Here is an 18,464-nt window from a genome sequence, read left to right as displayed (position 1 = left end):
AATATCTTGCATTGTAATTGTTGATACATGTAAATCATCAAAAGTTGGACACATTCATATTGTGCTTTTTCTTCATCAGGACCCAACCAATCTGCAAACTAAAGTACAGAAACACCAGAACTTTGAAGCTGAACTTGAGGCCAACAGAAATCGCATAGAGACCATTCAAAAGACTGGGGAACAGCTGATTCAAGAGAATCACTACGCCTCGGAAACTATTGGGTGAGTACACTCAGAGAATCACTACGCCTCGGAAACTATTGGGTGAGTACACTCAGAGAATCACTACGCCTCGGAAACTATTGGGTGAGTACACTCAGGTTGGGCAAAGAATAAAACTCGGGAGAGATTTTGTATGTTAAAATGGAAACTTGAGTTATTGACACATCTGATGTGAATGATCTGATAAAATATTTTATGGGATGGAATATTGAAAATGGTTTGTGATATTTTCAGAGAAAGAGTGGAAGAAATTGTCAAACTGTGGAACACCCTACTGTCTCAGACTGACAGAAAAGGTAACTTATCCTCGCACATTGTAACGAGCAAAAACTAAACTGAACTTGGAAGCATATGTAGGAAATAGACTGTAAAACATTAATGTATAAAGTGAAGAATGCTGAATCTTGTGTAGGAAATAAACTGTAAAACATTAATGTATAAAGTGAAGAATGTTGAATCTTGTGTAGGAAATAAACTGTAAAACATTAATGTATAAAGTGAAGAATGTTGAATCTTGTGTAGGAAATAAACTGAAGGAGGCGAGTCAGCAACAACAGTTCAACCGTAACATTGAGGATATCGAGGTCTGGCTGGGAGAGATCGAAGGGCAGTTTATGTCTGAGGATTATGGCAAGGTGAGGGACTAGATTTATTGTGGCTCTGATGTGATAGAATACAATATATTTTGTGTTTTGTTTCAAATGATTTTGAAGCCATCCTACAATTTGTGTAATGATAATGAGAACTTGGAATTTTACAAAGTGTTACTTGAGGGAAACAACTATATTACTTGTACTTTTAAATTGTGGAGTGGCATATTTTTGTAGCATGTTAACATGATTTTGAATTTAATTTTGTTTCCTTACAGCATGAATTCCCATTAATTTTCATTTGAAAAGTTCTCTGATTTTCTTCTATCAAATTTTGCCATTAGAAGCATGATAATGGCCACCAAAAAAAAGTCAAAAAAAATATTGAGTTTCATTTCTGTGCAAAATGTATATATGTTTGTTCATTTATTGGTTGTCTTATAAACTGATTTTTTTTGTACCCGGCTTAGCCTTTACATCGACATGTAAGTTATTTAGCACTGTTTATTTTGCAGTGTTTGTGCCTTTGCTAGGAGCTGTATGGGAAATTCACATTCAAACTCATTAAAAGAAAATTAATTCTTGTATCTCCAAATTTCATGATTGAAAAATTTTTCGATGTAAGAAGTGAATACCAGTAGTAGGAATGATTTACATGAGAAATATTTGTACAATGTACGTGTAGAAAAAGACTGAAAATTTCCCATATAAATCGTGTGATCTGTCCTTCAACATGTACAGCCATGTGTATGTTTCCTGTAGTAATAGCTTGTTCCAACAAGTTCCATTCTGTTTTCAGTGCTTGAAATCATGCTCAGTATTACTAGAGCAGTGTAAATGAGAGTCGGATCTAGAGTCGCTCTATCATCCTGTCCCTTCTACAGCAGTGTTCTCATGCCATGTTCCAAAAATCCCCACAGAATAACCAAATGATGATTGGTACACGCCCCTCCTCTTGGTACACGCCCCTCCTCTTGTTACATGCCCCTCCTTGTTACACACCCCTCCTCTTGTTACACGCCCCTCCTCCGTTCCCTAAATCTCAAAGGAATCACCTTGTTTGTCCACCTCTGCAGGCTGTGTCCTGATTATGACTGCTAAAAGAAAACCATTGATCAATCATACTGCATGTCCACAAATATTGCTTTATAATATTTACCAACGCTACATGTATGTCATGCTTTTGGAGAATTATCATTCAGGGAGAAAAGTTACATGTATTCTTTTCTGGATCATTGCCTATTGGAAGTTTATATGCTCATTCATTTGTTCTCGACAGAAAGATTGCTTCTATCCAGAGGAGATTGGTTAATGTCAAGATCACTGTGATAGAAACTAGAAATATTTCTTTGGGCTATTGTGACATCATTAATTGTTGGGTTTAATTTTCTACATGAGCAAGAGAAACTGAACAACTATAAAAGTTAAGTCTTCAACTCCAAAATGAAGTCCCCACAATTATGCTTATTTCCCCTTAAACCACGATAGCTCATATGAAAATAAGTGACCCTGTAGTGTATGTCTGTAACAGACGGGTACCAAAGGAATGCCTATTTCAAATGCATTTAGACTCCATTTTGAAAATGCCATGTTGGGATACACATGTAATTTCCACAAGGACAGAAGTAGAGATACACCTCCCACCCCCCACCCCACCCCCATCATACATTTTCATAATAGACATCATGCTTTTCTCGGAGCTTCTGTAGACATGAGGGATGCTACTACATATACATGTATAAACAGAAAGTAAAGCTTTTTGCCACAGGAGGAAACTGAGTTGGATTCTGTATTAGGAATTCACACTGATTGCTTGTAGCTGCAGATTATATCTTTTGATGAGAGTCAAGTTGAACTGTTGAATTTCAGTAAATTTAACTCTAGCCCTTCTAGTTTTCATGATAAGCTCTTCTAATGTGTAATCATCACTGCACACTTTTGAAGTATTGATATAACACATTTCCAAGCTCTCAGTATTCAAGCTTTGGCTTAGACTTTAATTTAGCAGCAGTACAGTATTTTCAGTTGTTGCATATATTTCATAATGGTCAATAAAATGTATTTAAAAGAAGTTCAATATTTAATGTACAACACTTATTGTGTATCAGTATTTTAACACCATATTATAGAGGAATATATCCAATGTTGCTTCAGATAAACGAGCCCTATGATACACGTGTAATCTACAATTATATATATACTAGAATGAATTATCAGTATCGTTATAATCATCAATGTGTTAAATTGTACAGGACCTGACCAGTGTGCAGAATCTCCAGAAGAAACATGCTCTTCTAGAGGCAGATGTCGGCGCCCATCAGGTGAGACTCCACCCACTTCTTGTTCTGCATGTCAATATCAATATAGTCCATTCAATGAAATTGACAGTGAGAAAATATTGTATTTTGTTTAGTCTTTGTACATTATGTACTTTGTATCCCAATAAAAACTTTTTACAGTTAAAAGTTCAGTATATCATTATTAATGTTTTATTCAGTCTTTCATATTCCATTCAGTAAGATATTTGCTATATTTAATTTTATTCACATCGACAGGCACATGTATTTAGACTCCATCAGTAAAATGCAGTAAAATGTTAACATTTTAGAAAAGAAAGGATTTGCTAATTCTGTTAAAAGCTAGTGACAGTTGATTTAAACATGTTATTTTAAAATGTTATTGATTAATCAAAATAGACTAGCAACAATGAAATGATAATGAACTAGACCCTGGACCTTCTCTTACAGAGTAGTGGCCCTTGCGGTGTAGTAAGTTCTTCCAATATAGAATAGACACCGTTCATTACATTAAACTGTGATCAGTTGACAGATTTGTTATGAATAACAAACAGCATGTCATCTCAGATATTTTTCTGTTTGTAAGATTTCACATTTATGTTGGGAATACATGTAAATAAATGTGCAATTGACCAATCATGTAAGGCATGAACATTCATGGAAGTTTTAATAGCATTGACAATTTGATAGTGACTTCCCACACTCATGGTCCACAAAGTTCATGTGAAAGTCTTCTACTCATAACAACATGTACACAGATACTGAATATGTTTTGTTTGTTAACTGACATTGTAAATCTTAATTTGAATTCAACTAATACAGGATTTTATTGAGTCCTGAAGTTTTTAAATCCCCATTTTGCTTCAAGTTTTACACCATTGTCTAGTCCAACTCCATTCACAAGTTAACTCTTTTTTTTTTCAGTGGCATGATAACTACTAAGTAACTGATCTGTATATGTATGCTTGAAATTTTTGGAGGGAAAACCCAATCTGTTGAGGAAAAAGTACATAATTGGCATCTGTAAATGTTGGAATGATTATTTTTTGTTTTAGGACCGTATTGAGAGTATTGTCATTCAGGCAGACCAGTTTGTCAGCTCTGGTCATTTTGATGCTGATAATATAAAGTCCAAACAGGAACAAGTTGTCCAGAGATATGACTCGCTACAGGTATGGACTTTCTCAGTACTCTACTGATGTAAACAGAAGGAAACAAAATATACTCTAAAGTATCAGTGAAATGTTATTTTGAAGGAAATTGCTGTGGGAAAGGAGGAAAATTAATACAAATGAGTGGCATGTAATGGGGGGGGGGGGGGGGATTTTAATGAGTTTCTGTTGTATCCAGCTAATTCTGAAGTTTGTTGAAGGATTTTTCATTTGACTTATTATGGTTGTGCATTGCACGATTGTAGGAGCCGATGGTAGCCCGTAAACAGAAGCTGGCCGATGCCCTGAAGCTTCAGCAGTTTCTCCGAGATGTGGAGGACGAGGAGGACTGGATCAGAGAGAAGGAGCCTATAGCAGCCTCCACCAACAGAGGTGAGGGAAAACAGCAGGGGGATTTCTGTCTTTAGTGAGAAGCACTCGCATGTAATCAGGGTCTTCACATACAAAGATAAACATTTTCTTTCCCTCTCTTTTTTGTAATGTAAGTGTATTTGAAAATGGATTTTAATTTAAAATCCTTTAGGTCGTGACCTTATTGGAGTACAAAATCTGATGAAGAAGCACCAAGCCCTTCAGGCAGAAATTGCTGGGCATGAACCTCGCATCAACAATGTCTGTACCCATGGCAACAAAATGACAGATGATGGACACTTTGCCAGTGAAGAAATTCAGCAGAAGATCGAGGAAATTCAAGACAGATGGCAGCAACTAAAAGTAGGCAAAAACGATGTTGGACGTTTTTTTTTTTTAAATTAAAAACTGTAGACTAATGTATAGAGCAATTTTTAAGCAAAAGTAGTCATTGTGGCAAAAATGAAACCAGAAATACTTTCTTTGTCCTATTGTTATTCACCACCTAGTGTATCGTTAGCTCAAGTTGATTAAAGCATTAAGCTGGCATCTGTAGATTTACACTTCTGACATGGATTTGATATTTTTTCTTGATGATTTACACCAAAATTGGAATTTTTTGTGACCTTAGGAAAAATTTAGAATTTCCAACACCACAATTTATTACACTTAATAAATACCCTATAGCTTTCATTAAAATGTTGATGAGTGAGTTGTATACATGTGCTCCCTACAGGACAAGGCGCTGCAGAGGAAGCAGGATTTGGAGGACTCTCTCCAGGCCCAGCAGTACTTTGCCGATGCTAATGAGGCAGAGTCCTGGATGAAGGAGAAGGAACCCATTGCTGCCAACACCGACTATGGAAAGGACGAGGACTCGGCTGAGGTGAGCTGTCATCTGAGAATGTTTAACCACATCTTTCTGCAGTCTTTTTTTTTTATGTAATGGAATTTTTAAAACTTTATGAATTACATGAGTTCGGTGTTATGACAAAATAATTTTCAGATATTTTACAATCTGTATTTCAACCACATACATATACTGGATTTTCAAAACTGTTAGCAATCTGTCAGAAATGTCTGTCAGAGTGTTTGTTCTGAATTGAAAAGAAGAAACTATGTCTGTGTCAAAAAAGCTGATAGTTTGTAGATAAACATAATTTTAAAACTCTGAATAATATTTGGTATATATTTGTATATATGTGTATTTTGAGGTCATTTACGTGTACTTTATTATGATAAACTTTATTTATTTTAACTTTGAATCACATTACCCATTCCAGGCCTTGCTAAAGAAACACGATGCTTTTATGTCGGACTTGGAGGCTTACAGAACTGTTATTGAGGGACTACACGATCAGGCTCAAGCCTGCAAGGTAAACTCCTCTGTAAATCACATGACACGATCAGGCTCAAGCCTACAAGGTAAACTCTCCTCTGTAAATCACGCAACATGATCAGGCTCAAGCCTACAAGGTAGACTCTCCTCTGTAAATCACATGACACGATCAGGCTCAAGCCTACAAGGTAAACACTCCTCTGTAAATCACATGACACGATCAGGCTCAAGCCTACAAGGTAAACACTCCTCTGTAAATCACATGACACGATCAGGCTCAAGCCTACAAGGTAAACACTCTGTAAATCACGCAACACGATCAGGCTCAAGCCTACAAGGTAAACACTTCTCTGTAAATCACGCGACATGATCAGGCTCAAGCCTGCAAGGTAAACTTTCCTCTGTATTTCACAGTGCATTGAATCTAGTTTCTTGTGAATAGAAGCATAAGTTTATGTATTGTTTCTTATTTGAAATCGGGATTAATTGATGTGACTTAATTCTTCAGCAACAAGAAGCCCCAGTTGTGGATGACCTTGGCACAGAGAAGGTCATGGCCTTGTATGACTACAGTGAAAAATCACCCAGGGAAGTGTCTATGAAGAAAGGGGATGTTCTCACTCTTCTCAACAGCACTAACAAGGTAAATGTTTAATATCACAAGAAGGGAAAGAAAAAAAAATTGATTTGATCAATATTTTTAAAATTTTATCTGGTAGCAGTCCGATCTTAAATTTGCATTGTTCTACAATATGTCAGATACTGTGCTTGTATAACTAATCGTTGTTGGTGTACATCTATATATGAATTAGATTTTGATTCAATCATGCACACTCATCGTGAACAGGTCACCCTTCGGTGATTTTCAAATAAGAATGGTTACTGATAGCTGGTTTTCGATGATTTGTTTGTAGGATTGGTGGAAGGTTGAGGTAAATGACAGACAGGGCTTTGTTCCTGCAGCCTACGTCAAAAAGTTGGACCCCAGTCTGTCTGCCAGTCGCAGCAACCTGATGGACGAGTTCACCATCTCTGTTCGCCAAAACCAAATCGAGACCCAGTATGTACATGTACATTAATGTGGGCATGTGTTTGGTATCTGCATGACTTCATGTTTGTACGTTTATGTCCATGCAGATTGTACATGTGTTGTTTTATTTCAGGTCCTGTTCATTCATTTCTAAATTCTGTGAATTCAGATACATATTTGTCATTAATACATAAGTGGTCTAAACATTCAAACCTTCAAATGCAATTAGTTTTTTCCCCATCTTTTTCCCTCAGTAGAATTTGAAATCATGCCATTTTATTTCAGAGATAAGATAGAAATGATGTGAGTGCAGTATATCAGCCCTTTTTATCCTTGACAATATTTTAATTGTTTGTCACTTAAAATCTACCTCTCTGTATAGAAGTTTGTCATGGAAGATTTCCACTTCATATCATGTTTGTCATACTATACTACTCAACACTGTCATATCATGTTTGTCATACTATACTACTCAACACTTTCATATCATGTTTGTCATACTATACTACTCAACACTGTCATACCATATTTTACTTGCATCTTAATCATGACATGCAACTTGGAATTTTTTTTTCACCGTTGACAATTTGTGTATCGAGTGTCTTACATACAGTATGTTACATCACTATGTGAAATGCCTTGTGAGTAATTTACACATCAGAAATCCTTTGATTGTCTTTAACACGTTTTCCACATTCCTAAAGCTTTCCACTAAAGTGTAGATATAACATATTGTGCTGCTTAGTTTGAATGCTTTGTCATACTTTCCCATTGTATCATGCTTTGTGTTTGATTACATGCTCTGTTCAGTATATTTTTATGCCCCCTTTAAAGAAGAGTGGCATATCGTGTTGCATCTGTCGGTTGGTCAGTAGAGAATATGTTTTTAGGCTGATTACTATAGATGGTCATCAAACTTCATTGATGGGTTAGTCGTGACTAGTAGATGACCCCTATTGAATTTTAGGTCAAAAGATCAAAGGTGATGGGGCTTTTTACAATGCATACAGCAGTTGTTTTATGGAACAATAACTAGAGAGCCTTTGGTTTGATGGCCATTAAACTTCATAGACAGGTGGGTCATAGCTAGATGACCCCCTTTGATTTAAAGGTCAAAAGTGTCTTTGCTTTTGCATTCATACAGCAATTGTTGTCCCTCTGAACTCTTTGCCCGATGGTCATCAATCATAGGAAGATGACCCCTATTGGTATGCAGCTTAAAAGGTCATAGGGCTTTTTAACATACTGTTCATATGGTAATTGTTCCTCAACTAACAGCAAATGAACGTACATGTATATAGCTTTATAATTACCAATGGTAGGTGGATCATGATTAATAAAGGCTAATTGGCCGTCTACCATGCTTACAGTAATTGTTTGTCTAGCCAATAACTCAAGAATAGGTAAATTGAATATCTCAGTTAGTGAACCCTTTTAGGTTTTAGACCAAAACTTCAATCAGATTTTGATTTGGGGAAAAGTGGGCACATATGTTTTGACCTACAGGATGCAGTTTTGTGCATGCACACATGCCTGTCTAGTTTTCACATGATACTTGCATGTACACGTATTTGTTTACATTTTTATCTTTATCAGCATGATCAGATTAAATGTTTTCATTTTAAATTGTAATCAGTTTATTTGTAATTTTGCATTTATTGTATTTAAGGTGTGGTTTATGTACATGTTTACATTTACAAAAATTATACATTTGTTTTACAATCACATTTATGTAGACAAAATTTGTGTTGGAAGTAATACATGTAATTTTTTAAATAAATCTATCAAAGGAAATACACATCAGTCCACACATGTATGTTTAATATTATTTCAGTGAATACTTGGAACCATTGTAAGTTTTCTTTTGTATGCAGACATTCCTTCTACAGTCTACTGGAGAGAGTATGCAGCTTGTATGTTTATGTTGCTTACCATCAACAATCCAGATATACATATATATATATTGGCTCTTCAACTTTCATTGAGTATTTCTAGAAAAGGGTCCAAAGAAATTGTCTGGTCTAATTTTTTCTATTTTCTCTGTGAAGTTTCTATATTGAGATATTTGATGCTGTGAGTTTAGAAAGCATGATGGCATTACTCGAAGCTATTTGTGATTGGCAACATTCTTACCAAGTCTTACAAACTATGACATGTTCCAACTTTCTTAAGAACTCATGTACATTTTAGTATGAGAACTCTATTAACAATACACATCTTCTCTGAAATTTCCATTCATGGTGGCAATAAGCTGCTTCAACAGCATTTACTTTCCTTTCTATAAGATTCTCTTTAGTTCATTAATCAATCTAAACGTGCCTTGACTTTTCAGCTGTTCTCTACATCTGTGTCTAGCTATACTACAACTTTACAACTGTCTGTTTTGCACAGTTTAAAACAAGTTTGGTCAAAGTAGTTAATCCACTTGCGTTCCATAAAAACATGTGAATTTCACTTTCCTGTTTGTTTGTTTTTCCTCAGGTATGCCAATCTTCTGGACTTGGGAAATCAGCGTCGTGAGAAACTGACAGAGTCCTGTAAAGCTTACCAGCTGGTGAGAGAGGCCGGGGAGCTGGCGTCATGGATCACAGAAAAAGAGAACACACTGGTGGGAGAAGAGGTGGGGGAGGATCTGGAACAGGTGGAGGAGATGCAGAAGAAATTCGATGATTTCCAAAAGGTAGTTACAGAACTTTCCAAGACAATGTAATTGAATTGGATCTTTTAATTCCTTCGATTAGATGGCTACAGATTGTGCTATTGGGTTAGTGATTTAGAAGAGCATATTAAAGGAGGGTATTTTAAATAAAACAATAAAAATGTTTTTTACAAAATTATTATTCCTTTTGAAAAAAGGTATGAGATGTTAATACAGTTATGACCAGTATGAAATATTAAAAAAATATATATATAATAGAGTCAACATTTTGCACAAGTTTTTTATTCTTTTTTTTTTTTTTCTCTCTCTTTTTTTTTTTTTTTTTTTTTTTTTTGGGCTTTAATGAGTATATTATTTTCCTTATTGGATGGAAACAATACAGCCATACATGTAATGACACAGATATATAAGCTTATAATAAGATAAGTTAATAATAAGCTAACCTACAGGTACAATTCAGTCCTTTTCCATCGTTTTTTATACAGGATCTGAAGGCCAATGAGGCTCGTCTGCAGGAGTTGAACTCTATCGCAGACAGACTGACCGCTATGGGACGTACGGAGGCTGCTGAGAAAATTCGAGAACAAATTGCAGTAAGTTTGTACTCTTTAAAAAAAAATATAGGATGTTCTTTTATTATGCTCTATTAAATTTTTCCTATTTTTTACCAAATAGAAAGAAATAGTAATGCGTAACATGAAAAGACTTGCATATCAACATGTACAGTGTATCTTCAAATACAAAACTTGCATATGATACAAACATTTTCTAGACCTTGAACAACAGATGGGAGAACCTTCAAGCTGTAACAGCAACTCGAGCTGAGTCCCTAGGAAGTGCTCATGAGGTTCAGAGATTCCACAGGTAATGCAGATAATGATCATTTCCACAGGTAACACAGATAACAGTGATTTTTCAAAAGGGTCCTGTGGCTTTCAAATTGGGGAAAAATTATAAACATTTTGATCAAATTGGGAAAAACCTAGTCATTATTGTAAATATGCTAATTGTATTATATCAAATAAGAAATCAAACCCAAATTGATGTCATTCTTTTATTTTATATTTTTAACTTTCTTTTCTTTAAGGTCTTAAAAATTTTGACTATTTTTCTAAATCATATAGAATTGATGCATCTTTGTCATGTCGTACATAAACTATTCACATTGAACTTATTTTCTAACAAATACGTTTTTCACCAATTTTTATTATTGGGAAAAGTGCAAGTTGAATTGGGAAAAATTTGGTAATTTTTGGGAGGGGAAAGGGCTAATATTTGTACCTAAAATGGGTCTTAAAAAATCACTGGATAGTGATAATTCCTGTGTGCCTTTCATTACTGTATCTGAGGTGATTTCCATTAGTTTCCTATAAAACAGCTTCTGGTTGTATAGCTGGCCATAGGTATGAGATTCAAGAATTTTATTTTCAGTTTTTTTAGTGTCTTCATTTTCATGATTGTGTTTGATGTTCTTTTCCAGAGATGTGGATGAGACAAAGGACTGGATTGATGAGAAAGATGAAGCCCTGAATAGTGACAATTACGGCCATGATTTGGCCAGTGTACAGGCATTGCAGCGTAAACATGATGCACTGGAGCGTGACTTGTCGGCTCTGGGAGAAAAGGTCCGTGATTTGGACGAATCTGCCAAGCGTTTGATGCAGACTCACCCTGACCAGGCAGAACAGATCTATGAACACCAGAGAGACATAAATGAACAATGGAACACTCTAACTCAGAAGGTTTGTATTATTCTCTGACATTGGTCCGGGATATTAAGTCTTGTAAGGAGTACTGTATAAAGGATACTGAATCGTGACCCTGTGCCGTATAACATGTATAAAAGAGTTACTTCTATTGATTGACTGTGTATTGTTTAACGTCCCTCTCAAGAATCTTTCGCTCATATGGAGATGTCACTATTGCTAGTGAAGGGCTGCAAAATTTAGGCCTATGCTCGACACTTATAGCCATTGAGCAGGGAGGGATCTTTATTGTGACACGGAACCTCGGCTTTTACGGTCTCATCTGAAGAACAGCCCCATTTAGTCACCTCTTACGACAAGCAAGGGTTACTGAGGAATTATTTTAACCTGGATCCCCATGGGAATTACTTTTAGATACGTAAGGCAAAAAAATGCTAATGATGTTGTTGGTAATTCAGGATTGATTTCATTCTGATTTCAGGCTGATGCCAGAAAAGCAAAGCTCCTGGATAGCTATGATCTACAAAGATTCTTAAGTGACTACAGGTAAGAATACCTTAGCTTACAGACAGTTTAAAACATCAGCAAGTCATTTGTTCAGCAATGTATATGTTTGAACATGATTGGTACATCGATGAATTTCTCTTTGCACAGGGATTTGACGTCTTGGATCAACAGCATGATGACTTTGGTGTCTTCAGATGAACTGGCCAAGGATGTGACCGGCGCTGAGGCACTGCTCGAGAGGCACCAGGTCAGTCATGCATGACCGTTATGTGGCTTCTTGTCAGCTTATGTACACTGTCCAAGTTATTATTAGATTATTTATTTTTGTATATACTACGTGTATTGTAGCACCTTTAATCTAGTATGAAGAAAAATTTAAAATAGTATTCTATGTATACAAATGGACATGTATGTAGTGCATATCTATACATCATTTTGAAATATTTTCAGTTCAGATGTTTTAAACTGAATGCTATGAGGAAAAAATCTATGTATACTATGAAGGGAAAGAAATCCTTGTTGCCCTGGAAATAATTGTATTGTAGAAGAGATGCTTCCTTTAAGTTCATAGCTCTAGAATTTAGCTTTGCTTACTTTTGTTTGGTTAACTTGTGTGTGTCTATTCTAAGTTTGTTTGAAGTGACAGTTTAAATAATTTGTGGTCTTATGACAATCCGTCTCTGACTTTTGATCCTCAGGTGTGTTTAGTTAAGTTTGAAGTGGTCCTACAGAAATAGTGAGAGAGTGTGGTTTTTTTTGTTTTTTTGTTTTTTGTTGTTGTTTTTTTGTTTTGTTTTTTTATATACAAAACAGTGATATCTTATTCAATAAATTTAGTCAGATAAAGGCAAAGTACCCATATACTTATATAGCATTGTAGGTTAGAATATTCATGTTACTTAAACAACTGTTGAATGAAATTTACTGTAGATAGTTTGGTGATTTAATGATGTCACCAGTAAGCCTTGTAGAGTTGTCTGCCCCTGTTTTCGATATTGTGTAATGTGGTGTCTTTGTTCCATGTGCAATGAAATGGCTAGTGGCAGCTTTCAAAGTATGGCTGAAATATTTTCAGTTCAAATTTTAGTATCCAGGAAAAATTTCAAATTTTCAGCTTTTAATGTGGTTATACGCTGAGGCAGTGGTTTCCAAAGACTAACACCTTTATGAAAAATTTCCCAAGAAAATACCCAACATAGATTTGAGGGTGATCAGTACAATAGCAAGGCTTGCTTCTGACATTACAGGCAGTCGAAATCGGCGCTATACAGAGTTACTCCCCTTTACAGATGTTTAGCTCAGAGATAGTAAGTCACTATGGCATCACGCAGCTCCCAGGCGAGGAGGAGGGGCTTCCAGAGGATGAGGTGACAATGCACGCGATTGACCTAGATCAGATGTTGTCATGGTGCACATGAAAACAACCAGTGACTTGATGTTTAAGGTCTTCTGATAGAAAGGAGATGCAGAATTTGAAATTGATGTTTCTTTTTTCTTTCGGTTTTTTTTGGTTGAGATTATATGGGATTTTTCTCATTTAGTATTTAATTGTATTTAAAAAAATTTTTGACATATATGATTCTTGCAAACGTGCTAGCTCTTTGTCTTTCAATTATTGAAAATTCAACACCATTAAATAAAAAACAGCTGTTATCTCCTGCCTATTCAGACCCTATATCCTGCATCGTGAATTTTATTACCAGATTGCCATGATGGAATGCTGAATTTCCTGTAGAAGAAACTAATATGTTGATTTTATTTCAGAGGCTAATAGCATCCAGTGTGGCCTGTCATTAACATGTGTAGTGAATAAATAATTAGATAGTTTATGGGGCATATTGATGATGTAATAATACGTATTGGCATTGGATGTAATCAGGGATAGTGAATTGTGAGACTGATTGTGACACGAGTTAAAATCAGGTACCAAAGAAAAAAACCAAAACTGTATGATTGAATGTTTTGTGATTTTTGTGTGCTGTGTGAAAATTTCTTTGCCCCCACCTAAAGTAAATTTGTAAGTAGATTTGTGTTCCAGGCACAAAAATTTGGAATGAATCACCTTTGCACAATATTACGGACATGTTGCATATAGATTTCTTGAACTAAACATTTAGATACAGAAGCATTCATAACATATGCATAAATCCTCTTTGTAAGTGCTCCTTTTTTCCTTCAAAATATTAAACTTGTTAAGCTTTGGTAGATTAATTCAGCATGTCAGTAAAACATTAATGCCAACTTAGCTACAGAACTGTAGCTCTCTGAGAAAATATTGGGACAGATCAGAGAGGTACAGATCCACCCCTTTTAAAAACCTTCGATTTACAGTGCACCCAAAAAGTGCACTCAGTTGAGGCCTTATAGCATTATGTTCTTGCATCGCCGTACATAAATTTAATATAAAAAATTCTTAACATATTTTCCTACTATACTCGTGCCTAGACTTACCTTCAAATATTCATTAAAGCCGCATACGACCCGAAAACTTAAAGCTTCAAAGATTTTGTTTGTTAAAGTAGCCATATTTATGAGACGGCAATACAATACAACTATATGAGGCCTTAATCATCCGCAATTTTGTGTGTGCGGTAAATCGAAGGTTTTTATAAGGGGTGGATCTGTAGCTCTATGATCTGTCCCGATATTTTCTTGGAGAGGTGCAGGTCAGCAGCTAATGCCAACCTTGCTAGATACATGTAGATCCCTTTCCTTGAAATTTTTGAAACATTTGTGTCCTGAACATTACAGCATGGTTGCCTTTGAAAGTCTGACGTAGGCATTTTGGAATAATTTTTTAAGATAATTACGTTTAATTGTGTATTTTATGAGTCAGAGTATGATAGTCCAGCTTTATGTAATAATTCATGTCAAAGCAAAAATCGCAAATAAAACAGAATGTAATGTTAGCAAGATCTTCTTTTCAGTAAATGGTACTTGTACATGTAGGTAGAGTTCTTTAGGTTTTTTTTAATTTTTGTTTTGTTATTGTATATTTGTCTTGATGCACTATCTAATTTTGTTGTGTATTGCAGTGTTACTGCCTCGGGGCCTTTTGAAATAGCTATTCTGACAGAATACACACAGTTTTAAATACTAGTATTTGTTTCTAGGAGCACCGTACTGAAATAGATGCTCGTTCAGGCACATTCCAGGCCTTTGAGGTATTTGGACAGAACCTTCTGCAAAATGAACACTATGCTAGTCCTGATGTCAGGAATAAATTGGAGGAGCTGGCTAAAGCCAGGGAAGAACTGGAACAGTAAGGAGTACTTAATTGCTTAAAGTAGAAAATGCGTTAATGTGAAGCATTACATGTCTTTGGTGGTTTTTATCAGTGTCTGAAAAGAAGATATGGTATGTCAATTTGTGATAGTTGTGTTTATGTTATGAGGCAGTCACATTTTAATTAAATAATGACTAGAGCCAAAGCATAAGTCAGCATGAATCTAATATACATGATGAAGAGATGGAAGGTACACTCATTCATGACAATGCCTAAGTAATATGTACTTCCAAATGCACCATAATTTGAATGTGCTAATATACATATACATTTAAGTATACAATGTGTGTTGTTTTGTTTTTTTGGGTTAGATTAATGGGCTTCAAATTTGTGCTATTGTCAAAGAATTTCGTTTTGTTGATAATTTTGACAAAAGTTTACTCTTTGTTTTACATTTGTTTACTACTTGATTTCATAGGACTAACATAAAAACAACAAACATAGGTATCCAACATAAACGTAGAAAACCAGTATGCAGGAGCGGAATATGATGTAATACTGTAGAGTAGTTTGTGCACACTCTGATTGTTTGACATGGAATCTGATTGACTGTTTCAGAGCATGGATTGCCAGAAGAATGAAGCTAGACCAGTGTCTGGAGCTGCAGCTGTTTTACAGAGACTGTGAGCAGGCAGAGAGCTGGATGCAGTCCCGTGAGGCCTTCCTGTCAGGTGACCAAGTGGATGGAGATAATGTGGAGTCTCTGATTAAAAAACATGAGGACTTCGACAGAGCCATCAGCAGTCAGGTATGTGTGGAAATTGTCAGTTTACAGGTTCTTGCTACACTATTACAAAATTGTCAGTTTACAGGGTCTTGCTTAGGGGTGTAACAGTACATCGATGTATTGTGATGCAGAGAGGTCGATATGATACATCGATACATAAAATGAAATATCAATGTTTTTCTATACTTTCCGGAAGTATATAATGCTCACGTTTTTGGTTTTAAAATTAGAGTATTTGCGTAAACAACCATGGCAGAATTACAGCATCAATCAGGCCTAGTTAGAAATCCGAAAGGAAAATCAAAAGTTTGGGAATACTTTACGTTTAAAAAAGTGGATGAGAAAGTAGACACATCGAAAGTTGTGTGCAGAATACATTTTCTACCCTTTAAATCAAAAAGTAATTATAAAAAAAACAGTCATGATAAAAACTCGATATATCATGATACAGGGATTTATCAGCCTATTTTGGGAAATGCCATTTTTTCATTATTGGGAAAATTTAATCAACAATTTGCTGAAATTGGGAAAAATATCAAAATTGTATATATACTTGTTTTCATATATATTTCAGATTAAATTCCAACATAACCTTTAATTTTAACAGAAACACAACACAGTGTTAACATGGTCAGACCGCATCAGCAAATTCTAATAATACTGTCTAAAGATATGTGTTTACAAGTCTATTAATGCAGTGCATGGAGTGCAAATAATATTCATTGAGGAAAAGCCTCTCTCTACAGAGGCGGTAGAGACATGAACAATGCAAAGAAGTTCCAGGAAACATAATGCACGATTTGCGATTAAAAAACTACACAATTTTTTCAAAATTTTATTTTGGGGAATTTTTACCCACAAATTGGGAAAATTTGAGCCTATTTTCGATTGGGAATGGGGCCGAATATCGGCCCCTGAGAAGGTACTGATAAATCCCTGTGATATATTGCGATATTTTTATGAAATATCATGATACATCTTGATACTTTTTTCCCTCATGATACACAGCCCTAGTCTTGCTACACTATTACGAACTTGTCAGTATGTACATGTATAAGCTTGTTTTCTTGTTTTGAAATGCTATGAGATGTATGTGTATCAAAAATTCAGTACTGCATAAGTGGATGTATATTAATCATCATTTCTGTTCTGTGTGTGACTGCAGCAAGAGAAGATCCAAGCTTTACAGTCTTTTGCCGACCTCCTAATCAACGGAGAGCACTACGACAGCGACGCTATTCATGACAAGAGGGACCAGGTCCTGGACCGCTGGTCTAAGCTGAAGGAGGCCCTCATTGATAATAGATCCAAACTGGGAGAGGCACAGACCCTCCAACAATTCTCCAGGGATGCCGACGAAATGGAGAACTGGCTACAGGAGAAACTTCAAATCGCCATGGATGAGTCATACAAAGACCCGACAAATATCCAGGTAGGGACCCCAGTCCCTGATTTCAGTGACTCAGTTTATTTATACTTAAATAATCTTATATTTGTCTGCCACCCACCATAAAAGGCTAACTGCTTTATGAAGAAAAGATGCTGAAGGTCATTTATTTAGCATTAATGGCATAGAACAAATTTAAAATAAACACAGCTACCCATTGCTTGAAGATTACACAATTTGTAAACAATGAAAATATTCAACCAGGCAAACACATAAATAATTAATAAGGTTGCCTAAAAGTACATTATGCGTCAATTTGGTAAATTATGTGCAACATGAAAATATATGTATTTTACCAAAAATAATGGGACGAGTACATTGGAGAGACTAGATAATTAAAAACATTTAATTTAAAAAAAAAATGGATCGCCACCTTAACAAGATAGGCAGATTTGTTAAGGGCTATTCCGGAAATAAATACATGGGGGGGGGGGGGGTCGGGAGGCACCTTTTGTATATACCAAGCACCCATAAAAAAAAATAAAAAATCACCCCATGACCCATCAAATTAATAAACTCATTTTACAATGACCCATCTAAAAAAAAAAAAAACTAACCAGACCCACCACAAAAATATTTTTAAAAATGAAAACGGAACAAATCTTGCGAGGTTTTCGGGACAAACATTCTAGTCAATGACGCGGTAATGCCTGTGCGACATTGTATCACAGTAGTTCTGAAGAAACGATGTCACATCAACAATCAAAGGCATCTATGGCGGGAATCTTGGAAAGATTGGGAGTCCAAACGATGCTATTATCATGAAATGGGTATGGATATGTTTTTCCACGAATCGTTCGTCTTCTAATGGAGCCCGCGCCCGGAGGCCTCTATATCACCATCACACCGACTGATAAATATAACGCACCCTCGTATAAATCAACTAAGGTTTGCGTATTTATATTAGAAAACGGAGTACCTATTGGTTTCAAAATATTCCCAAAATTGATGCACTGTAAACTGTAATAATCTACAGAACAGAGTTCGCCACCATCACGTCCAAAGGGACCCTACTAAACGCGCCTCTAATTTGAAGAGTGCCGAAATGTAAAGTTATGCGCTGCAAAGAGCGACAACTCGAATAGTTCTATGTTACTTCCGATTTCGAAAGCAGCATTTCGAAAGCACGTT

The 18,464-nt window shown here is 35.7% G+C and overlaps 1 protein-coding gene across 15 annotated transcripts in view; it reads left to right on the top strand.

The window, feature by feature from the left end:
* LOC125678988 (spectrin alpha chain-like) overlaps positions 1-18,464 on the top strand; it is a 35,667-nt gene that overhangs the window by 8,886 nt on the left and 8,317 nt on the right. For 3 of the 15 annotated variants that reach the window (XM_048917826.2, XM_048917822.2, XM_048917824.2), the window contains exons 11-34: positions 80-222; positions 457-518; positions 745-857; positions 1,283-1,297; positions 3,065-3,133; positions 4,165-4,281; positions 4,527-4,653; positions 4,805-4,995; positions 5,369-5,518; positions 5,916-6,008; positions 6,480-6,614; positions 6,886-7,031; positions 7,287-7,304; positions 8,836-8,853; positions 9,483-9,681; positions 10,146-10,253; positions 10,433-10,524; positions 11,141-11,402; positions 11,848-11,912; positions 12,021-12,120; positions 13,121-13,240; positions 14,987-15,135; positions 15,718-15,907; positions 17,052-17,318. In XM_048917826.2, the coding sequence (XP_048773783.2) occupies positions 80-222; positions 457-518; positions 745-857; positions 1,283-1,297; positions 3,065-3,133; positions 4,165-4,281; positions 4,527-4,653; positions 4,805-4,995; positions 5,369-5,518; positions 5,916-6,008; positions 6,480-6,614; positions 6,886-7,031; positions 7,287-7,304; positions 8,836-8,853; positions 9,483-9,681; positions 10,146-10,253; positions 10,433-10,524; positions 11,141-11,402; positions 11,848-11,912; positions 12,021-12,120; positions 13,121-13,240; positions 14,987-15,135; positions 15,718-15,907; positions 17,052-17,318 (2,949 nt within the window). The remainder of the gene's footprint in view (positions 1-79; positions 223-456; positions 519-744; positions 858-1,282; positions 1,298-3,064; positions 3,134-4,164; positions 4,282-4,526; positions 4,654-4,804; positions 4,996-5,368; positions 5,519-5,915; positions 6,009-6,479; positions 6,615-6,885; positions 7,032-7,286; positions 7,305-8,835; positions 8,854-9,482; positions 9,682-10,145; positions 10,254-10,432; positions 10,525-11,140; positions 11,403-11,847; positions 11,913-12,020; positions 12,121-13,120; positions 13,241-14,986; positions 15,136-15,717; positions 15,908-17,051; positions 17,319-18,464) is intronic. The other 12 variants (XM_056156137.1, XM_048917831.2, XM_048917835.2 and 9 more) reach the window with 8 other exon arrangements.

Source organism: Ostrea edulis, chromosome 2 (assembly GCF_947568905.1).
Source record: "Ostrea edulis chromosome 2, xbOstEdul1.1, whole genome shotgun sequence".
NCBI classification, from domain to species: domain Eukaryota; kingdom Metazoa; phylum Mollusca; class Bivalvia; order Ostreida; family Ostreidae; genus Ostrea; species Ostrea edulis.
Note: the sequence above shows the minus strand (reverse complement) of the source record. Positions and strands in the feature narration are given on the sequence as shown.